The following is a 25,387-nucleotide window of genomic DNA, read 5'->3' on the forward strand; positions in this document are numbered from 1 at the left end:
ACTGCTACTGTTCAGCCCTGTGGCCCCAAAGCCTTTCCAATCGGCTAGCACACTGTAATGGTGTCACTTGTTGACTGTTTAGTACACTGGCATTTATTATGTATCCATGACTACAAGGACAATGATTATAAAAAGTTTTCCAGTATGATTTTTGCATACTGATATGCGAGTCAGCTGTTGAATTAGAGTTAATCTAATAATGCCATTTAGCTATTATAACGTGATCTTGTTTCTACTCCCCTCTGTTTGCTCTCCTACTTTTGTCTTCAGTATCTCACAATAGTTTGGACATACTGTGGTCAAAGCAGATATTCAATAATTGAATAACTGTTCTTGACTTCTATTTGATGTACCTAGATAAGACAAGAAAGAGAGTCAACCTTAACCAACTTGCTCTTTTCTTGCTGTGTTATGTAATTGTACTTATTCCCATTTTGACTCAGACAAGGAGAAGAATTAAGAGGAGCAGAGGAACAGGGATGGGGTGCGAGATGCTCCTAGACGGTGCTGCTGTCACACACAGAGTGGCGCGAGCCAATCAGAGTAATACCAATACATCTGAAAGGCTTAGTGGGATATTTTGGACGCCAAGCGAAACAGAGTGCCACACAAGAACACAGCTACTATCTGACCCTCTCTCTGTCCCCTTTTTCTCTGTCCCTCTCTTTTTCTGACCCTATTAGTCACCAACTAACAGGGATGGAGGAAAAGAGATCTCATTCCTTCACCTCCCTGCTTCTTTTCTTCCCTTTCAATCACACTCTGTCCCCATCTGTGTCTGTGTGACTGAGCATGTGTGGGAGGCAGCTTTGATTTGGTAGCCAAGCTCTATCGCACCAAATCCTATTCAAACAAGGACGAGAGAGAGAGGGAGAGAGAGAAAGGCCAGGAGACATTTGTAGCTGAGTGGACGAGCACAAACAATCCCTGGCACACAGCTTTTGAGTGTCACATAAACCACCCTCCTTTCTCTCTCTCTCTCTCTCTCTCTCTCTCTCTCTCTCTCTCTCTCTCTCTCTCTCTCTCTCTCTCTCTCTCTCTCTCTCTCTCTCTCTCTCTCTCTTTCTTTCTCTCTCTCTCTCTGTCTGTCTCTCACTCTCTCTTTCTGTCTGTCCCTCTCTCTATCCTATTCAGTGACCGGCCCGTCCCTTTCGCCCCTCCCTGTGTACTCTCTCTCAGGATGCGGATGTCTATCCCTATAAAAGGCATGTGTGTGCCCTGACAGGGTTTCATTCCAGCCATGGAGAGTCAGAGAGTCCTGTCGTCTTACAGGAAGCGTTTCGGGCCCCAGGGGGCCGGCAGTGTGGGTGGGGGCGTGCGGCTCAGCAGTCTCTCCTCCAGCCGCTTCTCCCTCCATGGGAGTCCCCGCCACCTGACCCACTCCAGCACCATTTCCCGTCTCTCCCTGGGGTCGGCTGGAGGGGCCCTGCTCCTGGGGACCCCTGGGAACCGGCTGGACTTCTCGGCTGACTCACTCCTCAAGGCCCAGTACCGGGAGACACGCACCAACGAGAAGGTGGAGATGATGGGTCTGAACGACCGCTTCGCCAGCTTTATAGAGAAGGTGCGCTTCCTGGAGCAGCAGAACACGGTGCTGGTGACGGAGCTGAACCAACTGAGGGGGAAGGAGCCCAGCCGTCTGGGGGACATCTTCCAGGAGGAGCTGATGGAGCTGCGCAGGCAGGTGGACGGACTCAGCGCTGGGAAGGCCCGGCTGGAGATAGAGAGGGACAACATGGCTGCTGACGTGGCCATGCTCAAACAGAGGTGAGAATGAGGCAGTCTCATTTCCATCATTACAATTTGTCACTGATCAGTCTACTTTGTTTTAGTATTTTGGAGTTCCAATTGATATTGTGGAGTTCTAATTGCTTCAGCAGTCTGTCCACTTAAAAGTTTATTCGGAATTTGATTTAGTGGATTCCTAGTGTTTGGCATGTGTTTTGGTCAATATGTTCATTTTGAATTGGAATCTTTGCTACAGTCTAAAACCAACAAGTGGATAGTTGCCATATCACAATTCAGTATAACTGGATATCGTGTTACATGATAAAATTGCTCAGTAGATGCTTTGGCTTGTTAGTTATTGAAAACACTGTGCTCTGAGAAAGCGTTACTCAATGTGTGTCCCTCTTTCTAAACTTGATCCTGACCAGACCCCTACAGCCATTCAATGAGTGTGGAGGAATGGAGGAAACACATTAGAGCTGATTTCCACAAAGAGACCAGGGAGCCAGGCAGATGTTCTGTTGTTGCCTGATCCCCCTTAATACTCATTCATAAAATACACGCTTCTAAGTTATGTTTATTGGTTTATTGCTTAAGTGGTATAGTTTATAGTTATGAGGTTATAGCTTATGTTTTCACAGGGTGTTTTTTGTTGTTGCCAAGGACAAAGGGAACATCTAAGTGTATTGGTTTCTGAGCCTGTGTATACTATGGATCACGGACGTGTGCGTGTGAGTGTCACTGCTCTCTGATTACAGATCTTTGCCTTGGTGCAGTATGTGGTATATTTTAACATATATATTTTAACATAACATTTAGTACAGAACTCAAACCACATCATCAGAAAGGCAGTCATTTCTCAAATCAATTGAGTAAGTACAACATCAAATCATACAGTCACTTTTTTACCAAACTTAATTAGTGTTTCCTCTTGAAATACATGTTTCACATTCACAATGCAATATATGTTTGTTTGAAGTAATTGCTTTTCACAATGCAATGCTCACTTTACGTTTGCTATGATTGTCTTCTCATTTTTAAATACATTTTACTATTAACCGACTGCTCTTCATTGATAATCATTTAACCGTTTAATCACGTAACCTATAGATTTTAGATTTTTTTTCTACTGCAGTTTTAGAGAACTAAATAATGAAAAAGTATGTTTGTAAAGTATAAATATATATATACTATAATTTACTATTATGATGATGAAGCATTTATAAGCATTTTATAAGCATTTTGCTGCACAAATCAAATAAAATTGTATTTGTCACTTCTTAAACAACAGGTGTAGATTATCAGTGAAATGCTTACTTATGGTCCCTTCCCTACAATGCAGAGAAAAATTACACAATGGGCACCAGTACTAGTGCACCTGCGATAACATCTGCAAATCTGTGTACGCAACCAATACACTTTGATTTGACTATTAGGATTTTACTTCACTGCAAAACATTTAGAATCTGATATTGAGAAGATCAGAGATGTTCTCTGTCATACAATTGAAAACAGCAGTAACTACACATTTGGTCAAATTGAGTTAAGACTGAAATCAGGCTATGTAGTCTCCTGATTCAATTATCTTCCGTTTTCAAAGAACATTGAGTTTCAAATGTGCAGTAGCTACAAAATCCACGTAAGAATCAACGCAAACAGCAGTAAGTGAAGTTACTAAGTGAAGTTTGTGCAGTTTGCCTTGGTATTCTATCTGGTTCTGAGGTCAGGCCATCCCGATCATAACATACCCTCACACACACCATGAGACAGCCAACAGGTTGGATAAACACATTTAGATTGTAGATACTGTACTTTTCTATTGCATTACCCATATAGTTGTTTGTCATACAAAGGCAGAGTGCAGTATCAGCATTTTAGGGGTCATAGGTCAGTGCATTATCACTTATCAACCTACAGCGTATTTGGCTGGAGAGTAAAAAAATACTTTAAAGGCCTGAGTCTGCCTCCTGTCCCTCCTATCGTCATGGGCATACCTCCCTGAAAACAATGACTATACTTTGCGTAGACCTGTTTTGCCTTAAAGTGGAACTGACATCTGTTCATATACACCCCCAGGAAGAATATGACACTTTTTTTAGAAGTCGGACAAGAGAGCATTTAGATATGGTAATTTTCACGTTTTCAGAAATTCATAGAATGTTTGGGAATGACGTATAGTAGGGCATTTGTAAAAATTCTGTAGCAATATAGAGTGAGAAAGCGGCAGTGCGTTTGGACAATAATAGACACTGCAGTAAATAAAAACCCCAATAAACATCTGTCTCGTCCAAGCCCGGAGTCTACGCAGCCCGGTGCGCCATAGCCAATCAGAGTTACAGTAGGCCTGAAATGCAAATAAGCCATTTGCCACATGGGCCTGCCATCATTTACTTCGAACTGGACTGTGTGTTTACAGGCAGTGGCAACAGCACAACTTTAGATCATTAAAACTGCCCTTGCTAGTTTGATTGTATTGACATTCCCAGCCTTAACTAAAGTCGTCCGTTTTTTTCTAAATATTGAGTATTTAAAACTGAAACAGTGCTCAAGACAGGCTTGATGCAAGCTAATGCTAAACACTATGTTTCTTTCATTTCTTTAATTTGGTTACAATACACCTATGTTGTAATTACATCTGAACAATACATTTATTTTTGCATCAATGATTATGGAAGATATCTTTAATGATCACACGTTTGATCACACATGGGATAGAAATTATGGAAATGTCATTTTCAGTCAATTTTGATGGGTAGTGCAAGTGTATTGCCTAATGTTGTGTATTGTGTATTAGGCAATACACAAGTGTATTGCCTAATGTTTCCCGCTCAGCCCAGTCAAAACTGTTCGCTGCTCTGGCACCCCAATGGTGGAACAAACTCCCTCACGACGCCAGGACAGCGGAGTCAATCACCACCTTCCGGAGACACCTGAAACCCCACCTCTTTAAGGAATACCTAGGATAGGATAAAGCAATCCTTCTGACCCCCCCCCCCCCCCCTTAAAAGATTTAGATGCACTATTGTAAAGTGGCTGTTCCACTGGATGTCATAAGGTGAATGCACCAATTTGTAAGTCGCTCTGGATAAGAGCGTCTGCTAAATGACTTAAATGTAAATGTAAATGTAATGTGAAAACAGTGTAATGCACTGTAATTTACAGTACTGTAGAAAATTACATTCAAAGGGCAATTTGTCATTAACTGGTCGTTAAAACAACTTAATTGAGAAGATATCATTGTGTTGTGTTTTGGTGATTAAATCAATTTCACAGTAACCTTATATTTAGTATCAATGGTTGTTTGGTGAAAGATGTCTCCAAACAAAATGAGTACACAATAAAAGGTTTTGAATATAACTAACAAGTGTTAGTTTGGTACTAAGAGTTTTGAAAATTCACCACATACGTGTGAAAATAGCACCAAAGCTAATATTTAAAAAATTAACAAACAGCTGCTTTTCACCTCTTAGAGCTCAGCATGAGTATCGATGGTGAAGGTTGACAAGGTTAGAGGTCAGTTAGTGTTTCCTGCTGGTTTCCCAACTCTACTCTCTAACACCAATTCATCAGTCTCTGAAGAAATATACATCTGAGTTTGAGTGTGTGTGAGCATGTGTGTTTCAGTGTGGGGCAGATAGTGGCAGATGGAGATTGGAAGTGTGTGTGTGTGTGTGTGTGTGTGTGTGTGTGTGTGTGTGTGTGTGTGTGTGTGTGTGTGTGTGTGTGTGTGTGTGTGTGTGTGTGTGTGTGTGTGTGCGCGCATGCATGTTCATGTGTGTGTGCTTGTTTGTGCATGTTCGTGTGTGTGTGTTTTGGCTCCATTCTGTATGCGTAAACTCCGCCTTGGTGGGAAAGGCTGATGGCAGACTGATGTATAGAAGTGAATGGCTAATGATGTGTAAGCTCTCCATTCCGCTGAGCTCAGCCCACCTACTGCCAACTCTGCTACTGCAGCATGGAAGACAAGTGGTACTCACACAGTCCTTATCATCAGTTTATTCATGTCATTATGTATACAAAGATATTCATACATAGACACATTTAATCATATGCTGATCATGATCCCTTCACCTTTTTGGATGGAAAACATGATCATATATATTGGGTCATTGGTGCGATCATGACTGGGATTCATTGACTTTGTATCAATAGAGAATAGGTTGAAACTATGTTTTATCTGAGATGCATTGATCCTCTTTGCGTGACCAATGAGTGGACTTAGTGTGCACCCTAACACTGCCTCTCCTTTTATCTGTCTGTTTTCTATTTTTCCTCACTCTCCCTTTCTCTTTCAATCAGACTGCAAGATGAGATGGTTCTTAGACAGGATGCAGAGGGCAACTTGAACGCCTTTAGACAGGTGAGGTCATTTCTCTCATCATTTGTATCAATTTCACTATTATTGACCATGTCCCTGTTTGCATGTGATCTTCACAGCCCGTGTTTTTATATGAGGAATATACATGTCACATTGACCTAAGGATTCTCTGTGTGTAGGACGTGGATGAGGCGTCTCTGAACCGTGTCCAGTTGGAGAGGAAGATAGACGCGCTGCAGGATGAGATTGCCTTCCTCAAGAAGATCCACGAGGAGGTGCGCTTCAGCTTCCCCTCGTCTCTATGGCGATCTCTAGTCCTTACTGACCAATCTCTGTTTCCATCTCTAAAGTAAATAGTGAATATTCAGAGAGTGAAAGAGGTGACCTTTAACCTGTAAGCATGTGATTGGTTCTCTATAGGAGCTGCGTGAGCTGCAGGAGCAGCTGATGGCCCAGCATGTCCATGTGGATGTGGATGTGTCCAAGCCAGACCTGACCGCTGCTCTGAGGGACATCCGGGTCCAGTATGAGTCCGTGGCCTCCTCGAACATTCAGGAGACGGAGGAGTGGTACCGCTCCAAGGTCATATCAGAAAGCTTGGGCTATTGCACATACATGTACAGACATTACTGTACGCTTGTAGGCAGACACACAGGCAGACCCACTACCATACAGATAAACATGTATACAGCCTGGTGTTGCACAATGCACACATTGACAACACACTATAAGATGCAGACTTTTAAACTGTCCTGTCTCTCCTTTCGTTGTTATGCACAGTTTACCGACTTGACCGACGCAGCTACTCGGAATGCAGACGCCTTGCGATTGGCCAAACAGGAGGGCAACGAGTACCGCCGGCAGCTCCAGGCCATGACCTGTGATGTGGAGGCGCTCCGTGGAACAGTGAGTTGTCCAATCAGAGCAGAGTGTGCTGTATCAACAATGAGACATGAGAAGACCATGAGTTCCATGACTCCCCTCTCTAACTGAACCACCTCTCCTCCTTCATCTCTTTCCAAACCTCTTCCCCCTTCCTTTCCTTCTCCCTCGCTTCCTCCTCTCCTGCAGAATGAGTCTCTGGAGCAGCAACTGCGCGAGATGGAGGACCGTTTCTCCGTGGAGACTGCTGGTTACCAGGATACGGTGGGTCATCTGGAGGAGGAGATCCAGACTCTGAAGGAAGGGATGGCCAGACACCTGCGGGAGTACCAGGAACTGCTCAACGTCAAACTGGCCCTGGACATAGAGATCGCTACCTACAGGAAGCTGCTGGAGGGAGAGGAGAGCAGGTGAGGAGATAACGGTGGAGAGGGAGGAGGATGGTGGAGGGAGAGGAGGGTGGAGAGGAAGGAGGGTAGAAGGTAGGAAGAGAGGAGGGAGGAGGGAAGGAGAGAGAGGGTGTTGGAGGGAATAAAGTGGGAAAAAATAATGGTCGGGAGGAGACAGCGTGATGAAGAAAGAAAAGACAATAGGTGGTGGCTGGTAGTTACTGATACTCTCTCTTCCTCTTCCTCAGGATCACTGTTCCAATGCAGAGCTTCTCCAACCTGCAGTTCAGAGGTGAGTAAGGGCATCCTGACCCAGACATATTAGCATAGTCTATCATGGCATATAATAATTTACCCCAGCCATATGAATGATGTGCTGATGCATAAATCTCAAGTTAGGATTCGGCTCTGACTGGATTCATGGGCATCTGAAAGCTAAAGGTCTCTCTCACCCTCTCCCTGAGTATAGAGACCAGTATGGACACTAAATTCTCTCCAGAGGCCCATGTCAAGAGGAGCATCATAGTGCGGACTGTGGAGACTAGAGACGGGGAGGTATGTAGAACATCATAGATCATTGAATGAATCCATGGGGGATTTATTCCCATATCAGATGTGTGAATGTGCTTGCTTCCTGCTTAGCTCCTCCAGAGGGCAGCATGCTACATTGTATTATTCAATACATGCTATTTCACAAGCTTTCCGATCACTTATAGACAGTCCCTCCCTACTGCTGCATCGACAACCTAACATGCCCTGTTCCCTGCTCTCTGTGTTTCAGATCATTAAGGAGTCTACAGCTGAGAGGAAGGAGATTCCTGACAGTCCTTAAAGGACACAAATGGTGCTAGCTATATGTCTGTCATACTGTCCCCACTCCCCAGTAACGCTTAGAGGCCTTGCATGATAATGATACCCTTTCCTGACCAGGCACCTCCCTCTTCTCCAAACCTCAAAGTCCCCCCAGTTGCAACCACCTCACCATCCCCTTCCTCCCCTCTTCATCATCACCCCCAGACCATGCTACATCATTAAATACTTAGGAGTTGCATTTTGTTGAAATAACAAAAAAATCCCTCATTGCATCCTTGTTAGCATTTTTGCCCCAAATTATTATTTTTCTATTGCTGTAACTGGAGATAGGCTTTAGTGCTGGGAAGTGTGGCCATGCACCTTAGAAGGAAGGGTCTTGAACTACTACCCTTCGTGATTAACAGACTTAATGCTTGGAAATGAATTTTTTGTTCAGCTCATAATAGTGACAGATCAGAGTGGGAAATATTCTCATTGTGTTTGGATAGTAGCCAGAGAGGAGGCCTTGAAATGTAGTGATTGTTATTCAGCTAGTGACAGGAGTCGTGCTGAAGTTGTGTGGTTTGAGTGGATGTGAGAAGTCAAGAGGAAAGTACAGTTGCTGGGGTTAGCAGTGGACAGGATGGGTCTCAGACAAGGAAGATGACGTGTGAATGACAGTGCTTTTTGGCAGAACTGTTGGTGAAAAGAAAGAAGCTGATGTAACTCTCCTCTAGGGCCAAACACCATATCCATTTCATCCCTCCGTCATACACTGCCCCCCCTCTCTGGATGCAGTGCCTCTAGTTCCACTGTTTCATTGCAACATCATATTTTAACACTAGAACAGTGCCTGGGCACATCCACTTACGCACCAGGGGTGAAAGGGACAGGATGGAGGTGAGACAGGGAGTATTGACGAGACCCTTACCTCTGAAATCCCCTGTTCCTCCCCCAGCCCCATCTCTGGAGTGTCAGTGATTGTAGAGAGACACAAAAGAGGGTGTTGCTGAGATAGCTTGGTGGTGGTGGAGCGGGTGGGGTTACATGGTGTCTCCCTGACGACAGCCCTCTCCAAGAAGCCCTGGGGGGGGGCTTGGAGGGTGGAGGAGAGGAGGGGGGTTGGAGGGTTGGAGGAGAGGAGGAGTGATGGAGGAGAGGAGGAGAGGAAGAGGGTTGGCGGGTGGCTGTCACAACACTAACTGTTAATCCCAGCTCTCTCCATCTGCTTAGAACCCCTGCTGACATAAACAAACTGACACCCCTGTCACCTACCATTCAGTACAGATAGTGCCTACAGACTGCTTTTCATTCTTCACTAAGGACAAACCGTAACCGTCTTCTAATGTGCCTGCCTTTCTTTCACATCTCCCGTCCCTCTGCTTTGCCTTCGTGTCCTCATCCGTCAGCTCTAGATACTGTTTATTCTCTCCTTGTCTGCATCTTACAGTAGCCACAGCTGAACCACACTGCAGTAGGTCTAAGAAAAACCTACAAGATGTGAATATAACCTTAGATTTGACCAACATTATGACAACCCGCTAACAACAATAAAGCCATTTTGTTTGATTAGTATTTGTGTCTGAATGAGTCTTTTGTGAATGACAGTTTTTATTTGCTTTCTTTAGTCTAACACAAGCTGTTACTTGGATTGAATGTGTACCGTTGTATGATTGTGTGAGCTCATGAAATTAAGATAGATACAGTACCAGCTCACTGATGGACCTTTATTTTATATTCCCAGCACCTCCAAGTTGTTGATGTGCGTACACCACGTTAGAAACTCGTTGTGTGGGGCACCAGATTTCAGGAGGACAGTTGGGCACTTGTTGATTGATCATAATCAATAGAACCCACATAGTCATAATCAACATGTGTCATTTATCATAATGATAATCATCCATCCATATGTCGGCTCCTGTTTGCGGTATCTGTCTGCGGTGAATGAGTATAACTAAGTGTGACAGCCAATCTCTGTATCAGGTTCCACATTAGAGGTATGTGGGAGAGATGATGACTGGCATGGCAGACCGCTGAGATTGACAGGAGGGGTCAATGTTCATCATCATCACTACGTTGGTTGTTGTCCAGTGGCGAGGGGAATTGAGGTGGGAGGGTTCGGCACCAAAGCCTAGATTTACAGTACTGTCATCGTCACTTGTCAGTGTCATTGTCAGTGCTCTGCCCAGGCCCCTACAGAAGCATATAGACAGTATATTCTCTCACAGACGGGGTCAGACTGTAACACTGTGTTGAATGATCCAACAACCCATCCACACATTCAGCCCTCAAGGACCCTTCACTTCACTCCCTGCCCAGACTCTATGAGTCTTCCTGTGTGGACAATGACTCAAACAGAGATTATATAAGTGCTCTCAGTGGCCCCCCACACACAACCTCACCATATACACTGTTCTCTGGGCCCCTTCTGACAAACAGCCAGAAAGGAGTTGAAGGAGGAGACATGCGTACGTGTGTATGTATGTGGGGTGCAGGTATATAGGAGTCCCAGTCACGCAGAGGCCATCCTTTACTCATCGTACAGCTAATGTATTTCTGTGTGTTAGTGTGTGTGTATCAGTGGAGGCTGGAGGGAGGAGCTATAGGAGGACAGGTTCATTGTAATGGCTGGAATGGAAAAATGGAACGGTGTCAAACATGTGCTTTCCATATGTTTTATGTGTTTGATACTGTCCCATTTACATCGTTCCAGCCATTACAATGAGCCCGTCCTCCTGTATCTCCTCTCAGAAGCCGCCACTGGTGTGTATGTGCACATGTGTATGTGTGTTTGTGTGTGTGTGCAGTACAGTACTGTAGTGGAGCGGGTTGAGAGCTTCAAGTTCCTTGGCGCCCACATCACCAACAAACTATCATGGTTCAAACACACCAAGACAGTCATGAAGAGGCACGACAATCCCTATTCCCCCTCAGCAGACTGAAAAGATTTGGCATGGGTCCTCAGATCCTCAAAAAGTTCTACAGCTGCACTATCGAGAGCATCCTGACTGGTTGCATCACTGCCTGGTATGGCAACTGCTCGGCCTCCGACCGCTAGGCACTACAGAGGGTAGTGCGTGGGCCCAGTACATCACTGGGGCCAAGCTTCCTGCCATCCAGGACCTCTATACCAGGCAGTGTCAAATTGCCAAAGACTACAGTCACCCTAGTGATAGACTGTTCTCTCTGCTACCGCACGGCAAGCGGTACCGGAGCGCCAAGTCAAGTTTCAAAAGGGTTCTTAACAGCTTCTACCCCCAAGCCTTAAGACTCCTGAACAGCTAATCCAATGGCTACCGAGACTATTTGCATTGCCCCCCCTCTTTTACGCTGCTGCTACTCTCTGTTTATTATCTATGCATAGACACTTTAACTCTACCTACATGTACATATTACCTCAATTACCTCGACTAACCAATGTCCCCACACATTGACTCTGTCCCGGTACCCCCTGTATATAGCCTTGCTACTATTATTTTACTGCTGCTCTTTAATTATTTGTTACTTTTATTTTAAATTGTTTCTTATCTATTTTTTACTTAACACTTACTTTTCTTAAAACTGCATTGTTGGTTAAGGGCTTGTAAGTAAGCATTTCACTGTAAGGTCTACCTACACCTGTTGTATTTGGCGCATGTGACAAATTTACATTTACATTTACATCTAAGTCATTTAGCAGACGCTCTTATCCAGAGCGACTTACAAATTGGAAAGTTCATACATATTCATCCTGGTCCCCCCATGGGAATTGAACCCTGGTCCCCCCGTGGGAATTGAACCCACAACCCTGGCGTTGCAAGCGCCATGCTCTACCAACTGAGCCACACGGGACCGTTTATTCTGAAATAAAATGTGTTTTGATTTGATGTGTCTATTTAGCCTGGCTCTTGTCAGTGGACTGGCGTGTCTCAGGTCTGGGATGGAGGTGGCCTCGAGCTGAAGGAATTCTGGCTAGATAAAACACTCACTCCACCAGGGTGTGGGCCCTGACGTCTGGCCCACTGAAACTTTTCCAGCCAATCTTTCAGAGGTGGGGGTAAGGACTGGTTACTATTGAAGAGCTTTTTCTCCTCAGCAGCTATACGTACTGTAGAACTACGAAGAGAAAGGGGTGACAATGAAGTTATCTAAAGAGTATACTTCTCATCCACACGACATCAGTTCCCTTATTGACCCCAAACATCACTCAACCCTGTACACCCCACCCATGGCTTATTGACCCCAAACATCGCTCAACCCTGTACACCCCACCCATGGCTTGTTGACCCCAAACATCACTCAACCCTGTACACCCCACCCATGGCTTGTTGACCCCAAACATCACTCAACCCTGTACACCCCACCCATGGCTTGTTGACCCCAAACATCACTCAACCCTGTACACCCCACCCATGGCTTATTGACCCCAAACATCACTCAACCCTGTATACCCCACCCATGGCTTGTTGACCCCAAACATCACTCAACCCTGTACACCCCACCCATGGCTTGTTGACCCCAAACATCACACAACCCTGTACACCCCACCCATGGCTTGTTGACCCCAAACATCACTCAACCCTGTACACCCCACCCATGGCTTGTTGACCCCAAACATCACTCAACCCTGTATACCCCACCCACGGCTTGTTGACCCCAAACATCACTCAACCCTGTACACCCCACCCATGGCTTGTTGACCCCAAACATCACTCAACCCTGTATACCCCACCCATGGCTTGTTGACCCCAAACTTCACTCAACACTTTACACCCCACCCATGGCTTGTTGACCCCAAACATCACTCAACCCTGTACACCCCACCCATGGCTTGTTGACCCCAAACATCACACAACCCTGTACACCCCACCCATGGCTTGTTGACCCCAAACATCACACAACCCTGTACAATCCAACCACAGCTTATGCACTCACAGGGCTCCTGGCAATACAGACCTCTTCACTCCATGAGAGAGGATGTCTAAAATTACCCATCATTTGTACTCAAATAGTCATTCTAATGAGGATAATGAGTATGCTGCCGTCTTCTTTCCCTGACACTTTTAGACACTCGTGTGTGTTTGTTAGCTCTCTACACTAACAGAATCCATAATGAGCTCCCTAATGCATTTGTTTGTATCAGCGCAGAACATCAAGCACTCTTTCTCATCAATCACTACTCCAGTACTCAGCTCTTATTATGTAAAGGTACACAGAGAACTAATGCTGGTAATGAGATGCTAGCTGTGTGAGCATCATACACATGCCCTATCTCTGTGTTGCAGCCAGCACCCTTCTCCTCTCAGCCCCCTTGTCCTCTCCCCTCTTCACTACACATTCTTGCACTACTCGGCCCTGTCACCAAAGGGTCATGGGAAGGCATGTGTGCTTGATGGTTAATTTTAGCCCTCATTTCATCAAGCCCATTGAGACAAAACACAGAACAAGCACGTCAACCACTCCACCAAACACCACCACCCTAAAGCAACTCTCTCTGTCTCTTTGATTCTCTAGACTCCACAAACAACTGCAGTGACTTTTGACACACTAAGGCTACATTTACACAGTTAGCCCAATTCTGATATTTTTTCCACTATTGCTCTTTTGACCAATCACATCAGATCTTTTCCCATCAGAGGTTTTTCAGAGCCGATCTGATTGGTCAAAAGACCAATTAATGAAAATAATATCTGAATGGGCTGCCTGTGTAAACTCAGCCACACACACACACACGCACGCACGCACGCACGCACGCACGCACGCACGCACACACACACACACACACACACACACACACACACACACACATACACACACACAAACACACAAGTTACCAAAGATACTGGCATACATCAGAGCTACAGGAGATGATAGAGAGACATGTCAGTGACATCCACCTAAAATGATCGGTGGTACTACACTTAAAGTAATGCAGCAATGCATATGAACACTCTGGACACACAGGCACACTACAGACACGGACACGGACACAGACTCAAACACACACACACACACACACCAAGTCCGTTAACAACTCCAGGCCATCTGACTGTTTAATAGTCACCAGTAGCCTGCCTCCGCCCAGTACCCTGCCCTGCCCTGAACCTTAATCACTGTTACTACCCTGCACCTTTGAGACTGCTGCCCTGCGTACATTGTCACTGAACCCATTTCATATGTATATATTGTATTCTAGTAAAGGCTTATCCTATATAACTACTTCTGTACACACCTGTTCTATTCATATACTGTCCATACTGTCTAAAAACACACCATTATATCCATAATGGACTCTGACATTGCTCATTCTGATATTTCTTAATTTATTTTATTTTATTTTGGGGATTTGTGTGTATTGTTTTGTATTGTTAGGTATTACATCACTGTTTAAGCTAGAAACAGAAGGATTTCGCTGCACCTGTGATAACATTTGCAAAATATGTGTAATCAACCAATCAAACACTAAATATATCTTTGTTGATGGTTATTGACAACTCGACCGACCGTTATTAAGAGGACATAATCAAGAGGTCATACAGTAACGAACTTTAGGTCAATCAATGTTGGGATGATTCATATTACCGTTTTTTACAATCACCTTAGCACTAATTTCAGAACCTTGATGTCTTTTTCAAAACTCTAGACACAAAACTCACAACCGATGATCAAAATGAAAAATGTTCTAAACTCGAACACTTTTTCCAATTGCTTGGCTACAATACACATAAAGCTAAGATAATATGTTAATTGAACTAAAATCACCTGTTCAAAATGACACAATGTAACATCAAAGTATTAAAAATGCAATTCACACATTACATCTCAAATGACTGTCTATTCATTTCATTACAATTATCTAACTATCAATTGATACAACTGCTCAAAATGATAAGTAACTGACGCATTACTCTTAATGCATAGTTTTATGGAAACTGACAAACAATATTGCATGTTTAGACCTGTCACGACTTCCACCAAAGGTGGCTCCTCTTCCTGTTCGGGCAGCGCTCGCCGCTCTGACCTCTCTCATTCACAAGGTTTTTTTGCCCACAGAACTGCCAGTCACTGAATGTGTTTTGTTTATCACATTATTCTCTGTAAACTCTAGAGACTGTGGTGCCTTTCTGAGTGACTGGGCAGCTGTTTCTGAGATGCTGGAACCACCATGTGTGGCACCTTGCCCGTTCTAATGTTTGGTTGAACAACAACTAAAGCTCTCTATACTCTCTATACTGAGTTGCAGGCAGCCACATGATTCGCTGTTTGAAGGAGCAGGCTATTTGTGTTAACACGCAGGTGTACCTAATAAAGTGGCCAGTGAGTGTGTATATGCAGGCCCTTGTAAATTATTTTCCAATACTGCCAACTCGTTACTGATGATTGATTTCACATTGTGGTACGAGTATTTAGTGAAATGAGTGGTATCCACCTACAACAACATAGCGATAACACGGAGCCGCGGGTAATAGAGGTCAAGCAGTGGGAGGAGGAAGAAGTGGTGGTCAAAGGAATAGCAGGGGACAAGCACCCCTTCTGAGAGGTGGTTGTGGGCCTCGTTTGAGAGGTGTGGGGGAACGTGGTAGAGGACAAGGCCAAGGACCAAGACAGCGGCAGCAACAGCAGAGTGTCCAATGAAATCCGAGCAATAGTTGTAGACCATGTTGTAAATCATGGCATGACAATGACTGAGGCAGCTACAATGATTCAACCAAACCTCAGAAGATCAACCGTGGCCTCAATCATCAGAACTTTCTGCAATGAGAAGCGGTAAGTCTTCAGCATGCACTAAACATTAGGCTACTCTCAATTGTCAAATGACTGTATACTGCATGCCAGTGTGTACCACAGAGTAGGTGATGTGACTAAATGTGTTCTTACTGTCATTTTCCCTGCAGAATTGAGACTAGGACAAATAGGGGAGGCATAGGCAAAATTCTGACTGACCAACAAGAACGGGCTGTGGTCAATTTGGTTTGGGACAGAAATTATATTCGCCTTACAGAAATTTGGCAGCACATCATGGACAATGATGACATGTTAGACAATGTGGAAGCCATAAGTTTGCTGACTATTGCACGAGTGCTGAAAAGGCACCAGGTGTCTCTAAAACAGCTATAATGTGTGTCTTTTGAAAGAAATGCAGACAGAGTGAAGCAACTGAGGACTGAGTATGTTCAGGCGTGTTCAGTTTCAAGATGCCTGTTGTGAAAAATTCCCCAAAAATTGTAATCAGCAATTCTCTTTCCAAAATGTCTTTTTAGAGGGTGATGGAGCTGGATGCTGACGAAAACCATCACAAATTCATCTTTTTGAATGAGGCAGGCTTCAACCTGGCCAAGACAAGGAGGAGAGGTCAGAATTTTGTTGGCCAGCGGGCAACCAACCAAGTACCTGGACAACGTGGGGCCAACATCGCCATGTGTGCGGCTATATTGGAAGATGGTGTGGTGAGACGCAGACCTCGTATTGGATCATATAATGCAGCTCTCCTTGTAACCTTCCTTGATGAACTAAATCAGGTCTGTAGAGCTGATGGCGTGACCTATGTCATTGTGTGGGATAATGTCAGGTTCCACCATGCTCAAAGAATGCAAGCATGGTTTGAGGCCCATCCACATTTTACCACCCGGTACTGACCCCTTACTCTCCTTTCCTTAATCTGATTGAGGAATCTTTCTCCACATGGGGGTGGAAGGTATATGATAGGCTCCCTCACAAACAAGACACCCTTCTCCAGGCCATGGATGACACATGCAATGACATCATGGCAGACCAGTGTCAGGCCTGGATTCGCCATGCCCGAAGATTCTTTCCAAGATGTTTGGCTAATGAAAACATCCATTGTGATGTGGATGAGAGCCTGTGGCCAAATCCACAAGAGAGGGTTGATGGAAATATAGAAGTACAGTAATTAATCCTTTGTTTTGCTTTTTACAGTAAGCCAGGTGAGGAACACTGCAGTTGATGTTTTACTGTAGTTTTTATTTATTTTTATAGCTAATTATTTTTTCCTTGATTCAAAGAAACCTATGTTGTGATTTTATTGTATTTCATCATTAAATGTCAAGTTTTGTTCAATGATTCCACTGAGTCTGTACTATTCTCTCTATTAGTCCTTTTACTGTGATGTATTTACATCTAGTACCATAATGAAACATATTTCATATTTTGTACTACAATATTTAATGATTGTACAAAGAACTACACAGTTAAACTATCGGTATCTTGTGTGTGGGTGATCTAAATGAATGTTCCTGTGGTATTTAATGACAATTTCGTTATTTGAACCAATGATTCTGCAAGTGCAAGGTTTCTTTAAAGATATGAATCCACAATGCAATGTTTTGAACATTGGACAGCCTGTGTTACAAGTGATGACTGTTTTGAGTTTTGAAAAACGACCACTAGGTTCTGAAATGTCAAGGCTGTGGGTAACTGGTGAAAGGAGTAAGGCACAGGAGAGCTGAGATGCGTGGACAAGGTATTTAATACAAGATAACACCAGTATAAACACTATACTATGGTGCAGGAAAAATACCGGTACCACGAAATAAACGGGCGTAATAACAAAACCCGGCAACAAAATACCAGCCGTCAGTAACAGCCTGAACAATAAAACAAACACGCACACAAACATGGGGGAAACAAGAGGGTTAAATAATGAACATGTAATGGGGGAATTGAAACCAAGTGTGTAGAAAACAAAGACAAGACAAATGGAAAATGAAAAGTGGACTGGCGATGGCTAGAAGGCCGGTGGCGTCGACCGCCGCTCGAACAAGGAGAGGGACCGACTTCGGCGGAAGTCGTGACATGAAATTACTATTTTATTTTTATTTAACTAGGCAAGTCAGTTAAGAACAAATTCTTATTTACAATGACAGCTTATGAACAGTGGGATAACTGCCTTGTTCTGGGGCAGAACAACAGATTTTTATCTTGTCAACTCAGGGATTTAATCTAGCAACCTTTTGGTTACTGGGCCAATGCTCTAACCACTAGGCTACCTGCCGCCCCTGAAATTAGTGCCAAAGTGATTGTAAAAAACTGTATAGACCGGTGGACAGGTACACACAGTTGAAGACAGAAGTTTACATACACTTAGGTTGGAATCATTAAAACTCGTTTTTCAACCACTCCACAAATTTCTTGTTAACAAACTATAGTTTTGGCAAGTCAGTTAGGACATTTACTTTGTGCATGACACAAGTAATTTTCCCAAATTTTTTTACAGACAGATTATTTCATTTATAATTCACTGTATCACAATTCCAGTGGGTCAGAAGTTAACATACACTAAGTTGACTGTGCCTTTAAACAGCTTGGAAAATTCCAGAAAATTATGTCATGGCTTTAGAAGCTTCTGATAGGCTATTTGACATAATTTGAGTCAATTGCAGGTGTACCTGTGGATGTATTTCAAGGCATACCTTCAAACTCAGTGCCTCTTTGCTTGACATCATAGGAAAATCAACGTAAATTGGCCAAGACCTCAGAAAAAAAATTGTAGACCTTCACAAGTCTGGTTCATCCTTGGGAGCAATTTCCAAACGTCTGAAGGTACCACATTCATCTGTACAAACAATAGTACGCAAGTATAAACACCATGGGACCACTCAGCCGCCATACCGCTCAGGAAGGAGACGTGCTCTTTCTCCTAGAGATGAACGTACTTTGATGCGAGAAGTGCAAATCAATCCCAGAACAACAGCAAAGGACCTTGTGAAGATGCTGGAGGACACAGGTACAAAAGTATCTATATCCACAGTAAAACGAGTCCTGTGTCGACATAAGCTGAAAGGCCGCTCAGCAAAGAAGAAGCCACTGCTCCAAATCCGCCATAACAAAGCCAGACTACGGTTTGCAACTGCACATGGGGACAAAGATTGTACTTTTTGGGAGAAATGTCCTCTGGTCTGATGAAACAAAAATAGAACTGTTTGGCCATAATGACCATTCTTATGTTTGGAGGAAAAAGGGGAACGCTTGCAAGCCGAAGAACACCATCCCAACCGTGAAGCACGGGGGTGGCAGCATCATGTTGTGGGGGCGCTTTTGTGCAGGAGTGACTGGTGCAATTCACAAAATAGATGGCATCATGAGGTAGGAAAATTTGGTGGGTATATTGAAGCAACGTCTCAAGACATCAGTCAGGAAGTTAAAGTTTGGTCGCAAATGGGTCTTCCAAATGGACAATGACCCCAAGCATACTTCCAAAGTTGTGGAAAAATGATTTAAGGACAACAAAGTCAAGGTATTGGAGTGGCCATCACAAAGCCCTGACCTCAATCCTATTGAACATTTGTGGGCAGAACTGAAAAAGGGTGTTGCGAGCAAGGAGGCCTACAAACCTGACTCCGTTACACCAGCTCTGTCAGGAGGAATGGGCCAAAATTCACCCAACTTATTGTGTGAAGCTTGTGGAAGGCTACCCAAAATGTTTTACCCAAGTTAAACAATTTAAAGGCAATGTTACCAAATACTAATTGAGTGCATGTAAACTTCTGACCCACTAGGAATGTGATGAATGAATAAAAGCTCAAATAAATAATTCTCCTCTACTATTATTCTGATATTTCACATTCTTAAAATAAAGTGGTGATCCTAACTAACCTAAGACAGGGTATTTGTACTAGGATTAAATGTCTGGAATTGTGAAAAACTGAGTTTAAATGTATTTGGCTAAGGTGTATGTAAACTTCCGACTTCAACTGTACATGTAACGGCAGTCTAAGTCGTCCTCCTCCTCAGACGAGGAGAGGCGAGAAGGATCTGAGGACCAATGTGCAGCGTGGTAATTTTCCATGATTTAATTATCACAAAACAAGACACTATACAAAATGACAAAACAAACTAACCGTCACAGTCCTAGCTGGTGCAGACAAAACACAAAGACAGGAAACAACCACCCACAATCCAACACAAAACAAGCCACCTATATATGGTTCTCAATCAGGGACAACGATTGACAGCTGTCTCTGATTGAGAACCATATTAGGCTGAACACAGAAACAGACGAACTAGACACACAACATAGAATTCCCCCCCAGCTCACGTCCTGACCAACACTAAACAAGCAAAACACATAAGAACTCTGGTCAGGACGTTACAGTACCCCCCTCCTGAGGTGCGGACTCCGAACGCACCCCTAAAACTCAAGAGGAGGGCCTGGGTGGGCATCTGTCCGCGGTGGCGGTTCCGGCGCAGGACGAGAACACCACTCCACCACTGTCTTTGTCCCCCTCCTTAGCGTCCTTTGAGTGGCGACCCTCGCCCACGACCTCGGCCTAAGAATCCTCCCCAAGGCCCCCACATGATTTAGGAGGTAGCTCAGGACAGAGAGGTAGCTCAGGACAGAGAGGTAGCTCAGGACAGAGAGGTAGCTCAGGACAGAGAGGTAGCTCAGGACAGAGAGGTAGCTCAAGACAGAGAGGTAGCTCAAGACAGAGAGGTAGCTCAAGACAGAGTGGCAGCTCATGACTGTAGGGCAGCTCATGACTGTAGGGCAGCTCATGACTGTAGGGCAGCTCATGACTGTAGGGCAGCTCATGACTGTAGGACAGCTCATGACTGTAGGACAGCTCATGACTGTAGGGCAGCTCATGACTGGAAGGCAGCTCATGACTGGAAGGCGGCTCATGACTGGAGGGCGGCTCATGACTGGAGGGCGGCTCATGACTGGAGGGCGGCTCATGACTGGCTGGCGGCTCCTGACTGGCTGGCGGCTCTGGCGGCTCCTGACTGGCTGGCGGCTCTGGCGGCTCCTGACTGGCTGGCGGCTCTGGCGGCTCCTGACTGGCTGGCGGCTCTGGCGGCTCCTGACTGGCTGGCGGCTCTGGCGGCTCCTGACTGGCTGGCGGCTCTGGCGGCTCCTGACTGGCTGGCGGCTCTGGCGGCTCCTGACTGGCTGGCGGCTCTGGCGGCTCCTGACTGGCTGGCGGCTCTGGCGGCTCCTGACTGGCTGGCGGCTCTAGCGGCTCCTGACTGACGGACGGCTCTAGCAGCTCCTGACTGACGGACGGCTCTAGCGGCTCGGGACAGACGGGCGGCTCTAATGGCTCGTGGCAGACGGATGGCTCAGATGGCGCTGGGCAGACGGATGGCTCAGATGGCGCTGGGCAGACGGATGGCTCAGATGGCGCTGGGCAGACGGATGGCTCAGATGGCGCTGGGCAGACGGATGGCTCAGATGGCGCTGGGCAGACGGATGGCTCAGATGGCGCTGGGCAGACGGATGGCTCAGATGGCGCTGGGCAGACGGATGGCTCAGATGGCGCTGGGCAGACGGATGGCTTAGATGGCGCTGGGAAGACGAGCAGTGCAGGCAGCTCAGACGGCGCTGGGCAGACAAGCAGTGCAGGCGGCGTTGGGTAGACTGCCGACTCTGACCTGCTGAGGCGCACAGTAGGCCTGGTGCGTGGTGCCGGAACTGGTGGTACCGGACTGGAGACACGCACCTCAAGGCTAGTGCGGGGAGCAGGAACAGGGCACACTGGACTCTCAAAGCGCACTATAGGCCTGGTGCGTGGTACCGGAACTGGAGGTACCGGGCTGAGGGCACGCACCTCAGGGCGAGTGCGGGGAGAAGGAACAGTGCATACAGGGCTCTGGAGACGCACAGGAGGCTTGGTGCGTGGTGCCGGAACTGGAGGTACTGGGCTGGAGACACTCACCATAGGGAGAGTGCGTGGAGGAGGAACAGGCCTCTGGAGACGCACTGGAAGCCTGGTGCGTGGTGTTGGCACTGGTGGTACTGGGCTGTGGCCACGCACCATAAGGCGAGTGCGGGGTGCTGGAACTGGAGGAAATGGGCTGGGGCGGGAAGGTGGCGCCGGATATACCACACCGTGCAGGCGTACTGGCTCCCTTGAGCACCGAGCCTGCCCAACCTTACCTGGTTGAATGCTCCCCGTAGCCCGTCCAGTGCAGGGAGGTTGGTGCCATGTACACCGGCCCGAGGAGACGTACTGGAGGCCAGATATGTAGAGCCGGCTTCACGGCACTTGGCTCAATGCTCAATCTAGCCCGGCCAGTGCGGGGAGGTGGAATAACCCGCATCGGGCTATGCACACGTACAGGAGACACCGTGCGCTCTTCCGCATAACACGGTGTCTGCCCGTACTCCCGCTCTCCACGGTAAGCATGGGAAGTGGGCGCAGGTTTCCTACCTACCTTCGCCACACTACCCTTTAGCCCCCCCCCAAGACATTTTTGGGGTTTCTTCACAGGCTTCCAGCCACGCTTCCGTGCTGCCTCCTCATACCACCGCTCCTGGGCTTTAGCTGCCTCCATCTCTTCCCGAGAGCGGCGATATTCTCCAATGTGAGCCCAGTGTCCTTTACCCTCCAGAATTTCCTCCCATGTCCAGGATTCCTGTGTAGTGGGCCGCTGCTGCTCGTACTCACGCTGCTTGGTCCGAGTTTGGTGGGTGGTTCTGTAACAGCAGTCTAAGTCGTCCTCCTCCTCAGACGAGGAGAGGCGAGAAGGATCTGAGGACCAATGTGCAGCGTGGTAATTTTCCATTATTTAATTAGCACAAAACAAGACACTATACAAAATGACAAAACAAACTAACCGTCACAGTCCTAGCTGGTGCAGACAAAACACAAAGACAGGAAACAACCACCCACAATCCCCAACACAAAACAAGCCACCTATATATGATTCTCAATCAGGGACAACGATTGACAGCTGTCTCTGATTGAGAACCATATTAGGCTGAACATAGAAACAGACGAACTAGACACACAACATAGAATTCCCACCCAGCTCACGTCCTGACCAACACTAAACAAGCAAAACACATAAGAACTCTGGTCAGGACGTTACAATTGTCACGTTCCTGACCGGTTTTCTGTTATTTTGTATGTGTTTGACGGTCAGGGCGTGAGTTTGGGTGGGTAGTCTATGTTATGTGTTTCTATGTTTGTTACAGGGTGACCTGATATGGCTCTCAATTAGAGGCAGGTGGTTTTCATTTCCTCTGATTGAGAGCCATATTAAGGTAGGTGTTTTCACATTGATTGTTGTGGGTGGTTGTCTCCTGTGTCTGTGTTTGTCGCGCCACACGGGACTGTCTCGGTTTGTTTGTACGTTCGTTCTTTTGTGTAGTCATTTTTCTGTTCTTGAGTTCTTCGTTGTATGTAAGTTCGCATGTCCAGGTCTGTCTACGTCGTTTGTTATTTTGTTAGTTATTCAAGAATAGTTCGTTTTTTTGTCTTGTTCAATGAATTCATTATGTCCTATGACAACGCTGCATTTTGGTCGAATCCCTGCTCCTCCTCTTCGGATGAATTCCGTTACAACAGTACATAAGCATACGGAAAAGCGTCTATTCTCATTATAAACTGAGACAAGTGTTGTTCGGAACACACAACCCAGTTGGTCATCAGTGTCTGTCTCTTCTCTGGCACAGATCCCATGTGGGCACTTGAACCCTCTCCTGTGTCCCCTCAATAATCTACACCCGCACCTGCTGCCACACTGTCATCATTAAAAAAAACAAGTGCCTGTGTGGGTGTCTGTGTGGTTGTGTCTGTGTGGTTGTGTCTGTGTGGTTGTGTCTGTGTGGTTGTGTCTGTGTGGTTGTGTCTGTGTGGTTGTGTCTGTGTGGTTGTGTCTGTGTGGTTGTGTCTGTGTGGTTGTGTCTGTGTGGTTGTGTCTGTGTGGTTGTGTCTGTGTGGTTGTGTCTGTGTGGTTGTGTCTGTGTGGTTGTGCCTGTGTGGGTGTCTGTGTGGTTGTGCCTGTGTGGGTGTCTGTGTGGGTGTCTGTGTGGGTGTCTGTGTGGGTGTCTGTGTGGGTGTGTGCAAGTGTATGTCCAGGCCAGAGGAGGCTGGTGGGAGTGGCTATAGGGTGACAAGTGCATTGTAATGTCTGGAATGGAATAAATGGAGTCAAACGTGGTTTCCATATGTTTGATGTGTTTGATACCGCTCCATTTAATCCATTCCAGACATTACAACGAGCCCGTCCTCCTTTAACTCCTCCCACCATCCTCCACAGGTCCAGGCCCTTGCCATATTGGTAATTAGCATGTAGTATAATGGTTAGGTTGGGGCCCTGCTATATACTGTCATCAAAACATACCCAGACTGTGTCTCTTGTTAAGTCGAAGTGCCCTTGCCGTGAATCTTCTTCAATCTTCTCAGACGTCGCCAGTGTTATCAGTGACTGGCTCAAGGAGCAGAAGGTTGAAGGAGCTTTGAAACGTGAGACGTGAGAATTTGTACCAATGGTTTGACAGGATGACTTGAGGCATGCATAAGACATTCTACTTGACATGTGTTGATGACACCTTCCAGCCCATGTTAAGTTTTCTCACATTTATCTGTATCTTTTCTTATCTGCCTCTTGTCACATGACATATCAATGGGCTGTTATTCACCAAGTTGGTTCAGTGGCTGGTTATGAGGAGGGGGATGCCGATTCCCAGAATTGGGATCTTGGCCCAGTGTAGTCAAAAACGTGATTTCTCTGTGTTTTATATAGACTGCTCAAAAAAATAAAGGGAACACTAAAATAACACATCCTAGATCTGAATGAATGAAATATTCTTATTAAATACTTTTTTCTTTACATAGTTGAATGTGCTGACAACAAAATCACACAAAAATTATCAATGGAAATCAAATTTATCAACCCATGGAGGTCTGGATTTGGAGTCACACTCAAAGTTAAAGTGGAAAACCACACTACAGGCTGATCCAACTTTGATGTAATGTCCTTAAAACAAGGCAAAATGAGGCTCAGTAGTATTTTTTTATTTTATTTTTTATTTTACCGTTATTTTACCAGGTAAGTTGACTGAGAACACGTTCTCATTTGCAGCAACGACCTGGGGAAAAGTTACAGGGGAGAGGAGGGGGATGAAGGAGCCAATTGTAAACTGGGGATTATTAGGTGACCATGATGGTTTGAGGGCCAGATTAGTATGTGTGGCCTCCACGTACCTGTATGACCTCCCTACAACGCCAGGGCGTGCTCCTGAGGAGGTGGCGGATGGTCTCCTGAGGGATCTCCTCCCAGACCTGGACTAAAGCATCCGCCAACTCCTGGACAGTCTGTGGTGCAACGTGGCGTTGGTGGATGGAGCGAGACATGATGTCCCAGATGTGCTCAATTGGATTCATGTCTGGGGAACGGGCGGGCCAGTCCATAGCATCAACGCCTTCCTCTTGCAGGAACTGCTGACACACTCCAGCCACATGAGGTCTAGCATTGTCTTGCATTAGGAGGAACCCAGGGCCAACCGCACAGCATATGGTCTCACAAGGGGTCTGAGGATCTCATCTCGGTACCT

At 45.8% G+C, this 25,387-nt stretch overlaps 1 protein-coding gene across 1 annotated transcript; it reads left to right on the forward strand.

Moving 5' to 3' along the window:
* Positions 1–1,100: 1,100 nt before the first annotated feature.
* LOC129833414 (glial fibrillary acidic protein-like) lies at positions 1,101–9,684 on the forward strand. Its single transcript, XM_055897999.1, has 9 exons — positions 1,101–1,767; positions 6,028–6,088; positions 6,226–6,321; positions 6,467–6,628; positions 6,827–6,952; positions 7,118–7,338; positions 7,566–7,609; positions 7,787–7,872; positions 8,099–9,684. The coding sequence occupies exons 1-9, from the start codon at positions 1,241–1,243 to the stop codon at positions 8,147–8,149; spliced, it is 1,374 nt and encodes a 457-aa protein (XP_055753974.1). The 5' UTR covers positions 1,101–1,240; the 3' UTR covers positions 8,150–9,684.
* The last annotated feature ends 15,703 nt before the right edge of the window (positions 9,685–25,387 follow it).

Source organism: Salvelinus fontinalis, chromosome 34 (assembly GCF_029448725.1).
Source record: "Salvelinus fontinalis isolate EN_2023a chromosome 34, ASM2944872v1, whole genome shotgun sequence".
In the NCBI taxonomy this organism is placed as follows: domain Eukaryota; kingdom Metazoa; phylum Chordata; class Actinopteri; order Salmoniformes; family Salmonidae; genus Salvelinus; species Salvelinus fontinalis.